Source organism: Episyrphus balteatus, chromosome X (genome assembly GCF_945859705.1).
Source record: "Episyrphus balteatus chromosome X, idEpiBalt1.1, whole genome shotgun sequence".
Classification (NCBI taxonomy): Eukaryota; Metazoa; Arthropoda; class Insecta; order Diptera; family Syrphidae; genus Episyrphus; species Episyrphus balteatus.
Genome location: NC_079138.1, coordinates 1,351,154 through 1,361,548, shown reverse-complemented (window position 1 = coordinate 1,361,548; position 10,395 = coordinate 1,351,154). Strand labels below are relative to the sequence as shown.

General features: G+C 29.3%; 1 protein-coding gene across 3 annotated transcripts; it reads right to left on the bottom strand.

Moving 5' to 3' along the window:
• Positions 1–1,116: 1,116 nt before the first annotated feature.
• LOC129920635 (sodium- and chloride-dependent GABA transporter 1) lies at positions 1,117–9,003 on the bottom strand. Of its 3 annotated transcripts, none has more exons than XM_056002063.1 (12): positions 8,881–9,003; positions 5,876–6,165; positions 5,323–5,590; positions 4,531–4,632; positions 4,148–4,334; positions 3,803–4,070; positions 3,535–3,638; positions 3,330–3,454; positions 3,018–3,262; positions 2,380–2,583; positions 2,149–2,316; positions 1,117–2,077 (listed from the first exon to the last, which is right to left on the bottom strand). In XM_056002063.1, exons 2-12 carry the CDS (start codon positions 6,026–6,028, stop codon positions 1,976–1,978), a joined length of 1,926 nt encoding a protein of 641 aa, XP_055858038.1. In that variant the 5' UTR covers positions 6,029–6,165; positions 8,881–9,003; the 3' UTR covers positions 1,117–1,975. The 3 variants fall into 3 exon arrangements, with proteins under 3 accessions (XP_055858038.1, XP_055858039.1, XP_055858040.1); XM_056002064.1 differs by having other exon boundaries at positions 8,854–8,920; XM_056002065.1 differs by lacking the exon at positions 8,881–9,003 and adding an exon at positions 8,573–8,743.
• Between the last annotated feature and the right edge of the window lie 1,392 nt (positions 9,004–10,395).

Below are 10,395 nucleotides of genomic sequence, written 5' to 3'. Positions count from 1 at the left end.
AAAATAAAAACATTACGTTATTGGAGGCATTCCGAATATTACTTCAGAACAGAGGCCCCAATACCTATTAATTCTTGGCTCCAAAAAAATTATATTATATTTTAGGGTCCTCTAAGCACTTAATTTTGAGGCTCTAAAAATAATTTTTCAAAGGCCCCAAAATAAAAAAAAATTATGTCTGATGATGGAAAATAAAATATGCATTATTTATTACTTCAGAACAGAGGCCGCAAGAACTATCAATTCTTGGCTAAAAAAATTTTATTTTAGGGGTCTCTAAATATTTAATTTTATGGGCCCTAGTACCAGTGTTTACTACTTTTATGGGAGACATTTTAAGTAAGTATAGCAAAGTGCATTACTAACATATTAAAACATTAAAATAAACCTAAAAATAAATAAGAGATACAAAAAACGTAAGGCGTATACGTAATTTTTTTTTTGTAACTAAGGGGCCCCAAATATCAAAGGGGCCCCAAAATTTAGTCTTACCCCGGGGCCCCGCCGAATCAACGTACTCCACTAATAAACCAGAAATAAAATTTAGAAAAAGTAAGTTTGAGATTTAAAAAAAGATTTGAAAATTTTTTTTTTCTAAATGAAATTTTGGAAAACGGGACATTGAATTTATTTTCTTTGAAATTTCGGTTTTAGATGTTGATTACTTTTTTTCCAAAAAATTAAATATAACGATTTTGACAACTTTAAATCTACATTTTCCGTTTTTGCGTAGAACGAGCTTAAGTCATATAAATAAGCTTCGGATAACAGTTAATTCATATTGACTGTGTCAATATCTCTAAAGAAGAAAACTGAACTGAATTTTGATTCTACTCTTTGTAACAACTACGTGCGTCGGTCGGATACGGATGGCAATCCCAAAAAAAACAGCTTTTATCAAAAATGTAGGTACTTTGAACTTCAAAAGCCAGTCATGCTTGTCATTATAAATATGTATTTAATAAATAAATATCAAATTTTTTTTCAATATGAAAAACTCAGTCTTTGTTTTGAAACCCATCATTCAAAGAAGTTACTGCTCGTTGCCTTGAGAGCAGTTAAGAAACTTGAAAATATCGAGCCGTTTTCATTAGCAATAAAAATATACACAAAACATTTAACAAGTAGTTACTTGAAACAATTTATTTGTTTATTAGAATTTTCTTAACAATATTTAAAATATTTTTTCGTTATGTAGTGGAAAAATTAAAAATAAGCTGCACTAAAATAAATGTTCGGTTTTATATTTTTATTAACTATTCATAATGTGAATTCAATTTTCATTAAAAACAAAAAAAAAAAAAATTGTTTTCATTTTATTTTAATTTTATATTTAGTACTGAAAACATAGTTTTAAAATGAGAGAATCTATTTGTAACTTTAAATTTAGGTGTATCTTTGAAAAATTATTAATATATAACTAGCCCCGCTCCATTGGAGGTGGGTAGTTTACTCTAAGTAGGTTGATCTAGTACAGAAATTAACACATGATCTTCTACTCGAGGATGTAGGAATTCGAAGTTGTTGTACTACATTTCTACTCACGAGTAAACTACCACCTCCAATGGAACAGAGCTATTATATACTGGGTGTCAGGTATAAATGTAAATAAATTTATTAAATCAACATAAGAAAGGAAAATATATTTGTTAACAATTTTTTGTTTTAATTAAATGTTATCATTTTAATTTCATTATTAATTTAATTTTAATACTTTAACAAAAAATATTACATTAAGTATAGGAATCTTGTCCATTATAAGTAAAAATGTCATAGCATAATAAAAGTTTAATTACTTTTGTTAACTTATATAAAATTTGGCTTTTATAAAACTTCATAACCTTGCATATTTATAGATATTTTCAATTGAATTCCTATTAGATCTCCTTAGTACTTTAGGTATTTTTTTTTTTTTTTGTGCAGATTCGTGTGGGTTTTTTTCGAACAAATATGATGAAAATCTAAAAGAAAAATTCTACAACGAATACATATCTTCCATTTGTTTTTGATTTTCCTGTTGCATTTTCGCCCGAAGGGTCTTTACGTCATCAGCTATTCTAACAATAAGTCCAATTTTCTAGAATTAATTATAGAAAAATATTTAAATTTGTGTCCTTGTTGTCTTTTTTATTAAAAAAAAACACTTACAGTTTCTTTGTCTCCAGGTGTTTTATTCCAAAGCCAAATCATGTATGCAGGAATATAAAGCATTGATGATAAAGCTGTAAACCATCCAAAAGCCTGAGCCCAAAGCGGATAGCTATAACCTAAGTATTTAACAGGTGTCCATTCAACCAAATTAAATATAAATACACCCTGTAACACAAAAAAAAATTTATTTTAATTTGAATATTTTGCAATTTCTATCAAAAAGCTCACGAAGCAAATCGCAGGAGTTGTAAAACACCAGCAGAACTTCCACCATCCCATTGGATAATATCCAATCATATCCTTGATTCCATCGTAGAATCGATCAACTCCGTAGAACCATGAAATCGAAACACATTCGAAGAAAATCAACCAGAGTAGGCAAAAACCACTGACAGCGTAAGAGTCCAAAATTTGAAATACATACATTCCTCCCTGGTGAAAGTTAACAGTGAACAAATTAGCTTATAATATATTTGTATAAGGTTTCAGAAATATCAAGCATTTACTACTTAATGGTTAATCTATGACATTTGCAGCGATGTTTTGAATGATATTTTTATATTTATGTCAGTTTATACAAAAAGAGATTGAAAAACTGAACTTTACTACAAAATTAAGTTTTATTTATAAAATTTTAAAATTTATTAAACTGTCCAATACGAAAATTTTTAACTAAAAGTAACAACGTAAATCTTCCATAAAGTTAAATCAAAGAAACTAAAGTTTCAATTAAACATTCTTTATACAGTTTATATAATTGCGTTAACCACTTTTCTAAAAAACTTTAAATACATTATGAATATATGTATGAACCTAGTATAAAATGCTTGAAACAAGATCTCAAAGCATAAGTATAAAAATATTACCTGCGTAATGCACGTCAATCCAATTAGGTAACTAAGAAGACAGACAATAGCAATAAAAATTTCTTTGCGTTTTCTTAACAACTGTGGCCATTCATCTATGATGGCAGTTATAAAACCTTCCATCGTACAAAACTGTGAATCCAATCCAATAAGAAGTATCATAAAGAAGAACAAGCAGGACCATAAAGGTGATCCAGGTAACTGTAAGACAGCCGATGGATATACCAAGAAAGCAAGTCCGGGACCTTAAAAATAACGTAACTCTTATGCAATTAGGTATTTTTATTCATATACGTAATGGAAAATGCTTACCCGATACCGCTACTTCCGCAACAGGTCTCTGTTGTTCATGAGCCATAAATCCGATAATTGAAAATATAACAAACCCAGAAAACATACTTGTACTAGAATTGACTGAACACACGATAAGAGCATCCCTGTTTAAAAGAAAAGCAGCGATGTTATGAAATGTTTTTTTTTTTTTTTAATTTTTTTTTTAAATTTTATATATATGTACTTATAGACGTTGTTCGTAAATTTATTATAGCTTCCAAGGGCTACAAGAGTGCCTAATCCAAGTCCATAAGAGAAGAAGATTTGTGTAACTGCATCGATCCACACCTATTTCATAAATTTAGTCTTGAATTTAATAAAATCCTTAAAGTTTCAAAATGACAAAAAAAAAAACTGTTTTTTTAATTGAGTTTCTTCAGAATTATTAAAAATACAAAAAAAAAAATTATGCTATTTATTTTTGTCAATTTGAATGCTGAGTTTTTTCTTACCTCCGATTCGGAAAGTTTCGAAAAATTTGGTATAACATAAAACTTTATTCCTTCTAAAGCTCCAGGCAATGTAATTCCACGAATAAGTAAAATAGTTAACAACACATAGGGAAATAGAGCAGTAAAATAAACAACTTTGCCAGTCCATTTAACACCTTTCCATATACAGAAGTAGCAAATTATCCATACAGTTAAAAGAGTTCCAGCTAATTCCCATCTAATGCTGCCCACCTGATCAATTCCAGGAGATATTTGAAGTGCACGACGTCTGTTTGGAAATTAAAAAAAAAAAACATATAAATGTACCTACATTTATATCAATGCAACAAAAAAAAGTAAACTTACTCCCAAAATTCTTTCACTGGATCTGAAAGATCTGATGCTGATACATTACTGGCTGCTACTGAACAAATTTTCTTAACAGTTCCATTAACTTTATTAATTTGATCCCAACAAAGAAGTTCCTTTCTTTCATATGGATTAACACAATTTATAGTGTTCCATACATTATTGCATGTTCGCCATGGTACATCTATTTTCGTTTTTTATTATAATTTAAAATGAAGACGAAAGAATAACATTAAAAATATTTACTTAAGTCACCTTGTTAAAATTTACACATCAAATGACATGCTTTACATGCAACATATAGTAGAATTACTCAAGATTCATGAATATGCAGGGACTTATTATATTTTGATGTATGAACTTAAATAAGTAATTATTACCTGCTCTCATAGACATGAAAAAGTAAAAAGTAGCCCAGGCCAGAATAACGATATAATAAACGTTCATCCAGCAAGACATGACTGCAGCAGCATAACCTATTCCTGAGAGTTGTTAAATAAAATAAATGGAAGTGTTTTAGCTAACTTTCATGCATTGGTAGTGTATGTAGTTAGGTAAGATTTCCGCAACTTCTTCAAATTTTAATACAATCTCGGATGTTACAATAGGCGTTGAAATGAATTGAAATATATTTTGAACATGTTCTTTTCTTTTATAACATTCTTACTGCGGTTAAAAACTGTTAATTGACAGTTAGAAAAATCAAATTGCGATATCATATTTCTTATCTAACCAAAGTTTTGAAAATGAATAATGATGTCAACCGTTATTAATTGAAATGTAATTGAAAACTTTCATTACAAAAGTTGGCCAGTTTTCCCATAAATTAGAGGTAAAAAAAAACAAATTTCAGTAGATATTCATCAACTATCAATTGTTATATTTGACAATCGCAAACCGTGAGAGTACTTTTGTTTTTATCATTAAATTTATTTATTGGCACAGATGTCGTGAAGGCCAAGATACTAACCTTTGCATTGGAGTATTTTGAAAGCTTAATCTCAAAAAACAATTTTGGTGTTGAGTTTAAAATGATGTCATTATAAACCTATATTCTTTACCAGTTTTTTAAGAATTTTTTATAAACGCGACGATAGTGTTTAAGTTTTTTTTTTTAATTGAATTTTTGAAGAGAAAACGGATATCAATACCTTCCAGTATAATATATTTACCTTTGAATATGGGAGCAATTTTAAAGACTCCAAGTCCACCTATTGTAAGCATTTGTCCAAGTGCAAGTTCCATAAAAAACATTGGAATGCCAGCAAGTATAAGTGTTAAGAAATACGGCACCAGGAATGCCCCTCCGCCATTTTTGTAACACAAATAAGGAAAACGCCAAACATTACCTAATCCAATCGCTAGCCCCACCACTGATAAAATAAAATCTAATTTTGACGACCATGAACCACGTTCAGGAACGTTGTGTGTTTTTGCAATCTATTAGAAGAAGAATCACAAAAAAGAGAATTTAAGATCAATGATTAAAAAAAAAATATATATTTTTCATCAGTCAAATAAATGTTTAAGCAAAATATATTTTTCTGGACCCTGTCTCACAGCAAACTAAATCAGTTACATCAGCTAATTTATTCGAGCTATTTGACTTTTTGGAAAATGTATTTTCTGGTGTTCAATCTGACTCAACTACTGATTTTTAAGGTCGCTGATATATTTGATGTAAAAAAGCTTAGAAACAGGCCCTAGGTCCAAACTCCAAATTACCTGGTGTGAAGTTGTCGTTATGACTGAGGGCAATGGTGAAGATGGTACTGCATCCGAAGAGCTATTGATTCCAGGCAATTCAATGTTCTCATCGTTTCGTTTGTTTCTTAAGTTTAAAGTTTCAACTAGTTCTCGGTCAATTCCAGCAGACATGATTTGCCTCAATGAAATCGACGACAATACAACAGAAAAAAATGGATATATATATACTATTTAAGATCCTTCACTTTCTTAAATCCAGATGAGATATTTAAGTGGACGGGAGATATGGTCGTCCCCACTTTATTAGTCTTGCAAAGAGAAAAAAAAAAAACAAAATATATAATAAATTTAGGGTTGAGAATTTGTATTCTTTTTGGTTGTTTAGCAATTTGAAACTTTTAAATAAAATAATTATAAATATAAATATATCAAAACTTCTATCTCAGCAATAAATTTTTTTTATGTGAACAACAAAACCATAGACGGTGACCGACGATTATAACCGTACCAACAGAGGTTTTGTACGAAAAGTCGAAAAAGGTCGGCGGGAGCATTTTTGTTTTTGGTATCGGTAAATGCTCTTTTAAGACGCCCTGTAACTTAACAAATTATCGAAAAAGTAATTATTTTAACATTTTACAGGTCAAACTGTTCTTAGTCATCTCAAAAAGTAGACATACTTAATTTTTTTCATTTCACTTATTTCATCGTTACAACAAACTATAGTCCTTTTGAGCAAAAGTTAAATTATAGGTAATAATTAAAATTATAACAAGTTAAACCTCTTAATACAAATTATTTGAAATTATACATTTACATCAATTATAAATTGAGCTTTAAGCAAAATTTCAGGGATAAATTTAGTTGATACATGATGAACAAATTTTTAAGAATTTTATGAAAAATTTTTTGACTACCTTTAAAAAATAACATTGAACATCCAAGAAAGCAACTAATATATGTAAGTATGAAGTATTTCGTATTAATTTACTGAAATAAGTTGGCTTAGAAATCTTTGGTATTATAACTTGAATTAAAAAAGAAAGAAACCTAGTGGGCAATATTACTTTCCGTTCTGAGCACTCGGCTAAACTGGCATAGGGCATAGTAGGTATGTCATTTGAAAATAATTTTTACATTTTTATTTTTATTGTGAAAATGGACTGAGGACACAATATCAAAAGCCCTTGATGTCGTCCAAAAATAAGAAATAGGCTGGAAAAAAAACATCCAAACCACTCAGAGTTCCAAAAACTACATTATGGAAACGAAAATGGCTCACAGAAAGGTCTAGGGAGATTTAGCACTACTTTGTAAGTAGCAAATTGCGAAGGAGTCCGTGGACTATATTTTGTTTTTATTTATTATTTTTTTGAAGACGTTTTAAAAATTAAATACTTTAAACCTTTTTTGGAACTTTTTTTTTGACTCGAAGAGCAAAAAATGTGAGAGTCACAGATGGAAAAGTATTTATTACATTCAAATTTTAATGTTATTTATGTTTCCAATTATGGAAAGTTTGAAGGGGTGGGGGGTTTGATGTTGGCCCACCATAAGAAAAACTTCCCTATAAAAACAATACTTAAAAACAGACTTTACGCAGCAATATAATTTTGTACAACAAAAAAAGTCCTAAAAGAAATTAGTTTAGTTAAATAAACTTTTGTCGATATTTCGTTGGCAACTTAAATGATAGTGAGTAGTTTAAAAAATAAACCGTGAAATATGAATATTATGTTATTTGCATTTCATTTCTTTCTTGTTTTTCTGTAAATTAAATATTTGTACAATAGAAAAACTCGAAATAAGAAGGAAATTTCTTGAGTTTTCAAAGTTTCTTATGTATGTATGCTTCTTAAAAGTTTAACAGAAGCATTTGGAAGTATCTGGAAGGCTTTATAACAAGCAAAATTATTAGTTAAGTATTGTAGGTGCCCAGGATGCAGCCAGAACATTTCGTTGATAATTACTTCAGAGTATAAAGTTAATATGATTTCATCGTTTTAATATTGAAAAGGCTCCAAAGATCCTTGTCCTTGTTTCAAGATTTGAAAAAGTAACTTATTTTTATAACAAAAATTATCGAATATTGTTTTGGGTATTAATAAAATATAAAGCTCACTTTATAATTTAACTAAATTCTACATATTTCACGATACCAATTATCAATTTAATAGTCAGTTTAAAGGCTTACGCTCGGTTAAATTTTATAGTTGAGATTCCCAACTATAAAATTTAACCGAGCGTTAGCCTTTAAACTGAGTATTAAATTGGTTTTTGGTATGATGAAATATGTAGAATTCAGATAAATATTAACGTGAGCTCTAAATTGGTAGAGTCCTAAGTGTTTATTCTTTTATGTTAAACTACTGCTACTTAAATCCAATTATGGTTCAAAGTTGTAGGTGTATGCGAAGCAGGTTTGTAAATCAGTTGTCTATTTGGTAAGGGATATCCGTTGTATCTCCCATATCCTCACGTTTATTTTTATTACTAACAAAATCGCCAGGCTTTGTAGATGTTCAAAAGTTACTTTGCTGATTTATTTATATATTTTATAAATTTTATAAACACTTTCTTGAAATTGATTGTTTTATTTCCATTGGAAAGCTCATCACATCACTTCTTATTAAATAAATTATTTTTTTGTTAACACTTTGTTAATAATTTTATTAAATATATATATATATTTTTTTTGTTTTATATTTAACGCACTTATGGTTTTTCTATTAGCAAAAAAGGCGGTCAATTTTAGTTGAAGTTTTAATATCCGCACCATTTAGCAAAAACAGGATAAATATTATTTGAAGAGAATGTTTATGGATATTTTTTAGTTTCGAATGTCTTTGGGTTTAAAATTTCAATTTTATTTTGCTTAAGTGTAAAAGAAAAACATGCACATGTTTTTGGGTGTTTATTTTTTTTTTGTTTTTTTTTTTTTTGTTATTTGGTTTTTAGTCTGAATAATGATAAGGATCAATAAAAAATGGAAATACTTATTTTGTGATCGGACGCAGACAGACCTTTAAACGTTACGAAATCTCGCTACGAACTAAAGGGATATATGTTAGGAAGCTGACTAAAATATAATCAAAATGTTCAACTCAATTAGTATAAAATTGTACAGAAAAGCTAAACCAAACTTGTTGATATCGTTTGGGTGGGGGCGGCTTGTTTTACGGAACATTTTCTATTACAAACCCTAAACTAAAAAGAATCTTTTAAAGTAATGGGTGGGGGTAGATAGATAGAACTCGAACTAATATCCAGATGCATCTATTTAGGTACAATCAGATTTAGTTTAATTTAAAATAGGTATGTATATTATACGCATTTCTTTGGCACATAATGCTCGGAATTATGCCTTCAAAGTACATGTCGGATTACTCGATTAGGTCTTGCATACAATTTGATACAATAAAGCGCAGTTTTTCACAAAAAGAAAAAAAAAAGGTGGTAAGAAAAACAAATGAATTCCCTCAAAATCAAACACTTTTTGATCAAAATTGGGGATTGGGATTCTATACACTTAAAATCAACTATTCGTATTTGCAGTTTGTGTAGTATGTCTGCATTATCAAAACCAGAATTAAATATTTGTTAAACAAAAAGAGAGAAAAAACCTTATCTATCTATCTTATATTATCTATTGAAAACCTCATTTATTGAATCTGAACTAAATCAAGCGATGCAGAGTGTGATCGTGGATACTTTAACAATCATCAGCATTATACACCCTGCACATCCACCATCTCTCCGAAGCACGAAATGTATTGTAAGTAATTTGATTTGATTTATACTTCTCAGTCGGACAGAATATATCAGCAAAAAAGGTCAACATACATATGTCTAGATTTTCGAGTATCTCCGTCCCATATACTATACCTACACCCCAATCATATGCATCTATCTATATTCATGATTTGAAAACCACATTCCACATTCCCAAAACGTAACCCCTACAATATCTGTGTGATTTATCATACTCACTAAATATCACCCAAAGAGTATGGGGGCTTAATCAACTATGTCCGGTTAACTATACAAAATTATGACGCTCTTACATTCATTTTTTTTTCTATTTCGAGTTATGGAACGCATTATAATTGTGTTTTATTTGTTTTTTGCTGTGGACAGGAAGAGATCAGCGTATTTCCGAAAAAAAAAATAAGCACTGGTGATGTTTAAGTTCAAATTGCTGTTGGGATTTATGAGTATAACAATAGGGTATAGCATAAACTATTTATTTTGACCTAAGTTACCATGCATAAATGTATCTGCTCTGTACTTGTTTTAAATATATGTTTTTTTTTTACTAGGTTCTCTCTAATGGGGTTGTTAAATGCTTCCTTCTATTTCGGTCAAAGTAGGCAAAAAAAATAAATAATTATGATACGGGAAGAAAGGGGGGTGGTACGGTTGATATTTTTTTTTTTTAAGTTAAAAAATAAAATATTATAATTATAATACGGGATCGAGCCATACTGTTTAGATTGTGACCTAAGATTATGTTGGGGTCATGATTTTGTACCATAGAT

Excerpts from the sequence above, each read along its gene's own strand:
- LOC129920635 (XM_056002063.1), bottom strand. The coding sequence starts at position 6,028 with ATGTCTGCTGGAATTGACCGAGAACTAGTTGAAACTTTAAACTTAAGA. Across the intron at positions 4,335-4,530 it reads TTTCATGTCTATGAGAGCAG|ATGTACCATGGCGAACATGC; the intron begins GTAATAATTACT and ends AAACGAAAATAG. Across the intron at positions 4,071-4,147 it reads CCAGTGAAAGAATTTTGGGA|ACGTCGTGCACTTCAAATAT; the intron begins GTAAGTTTACTT and ends ATTTCCAAACAG.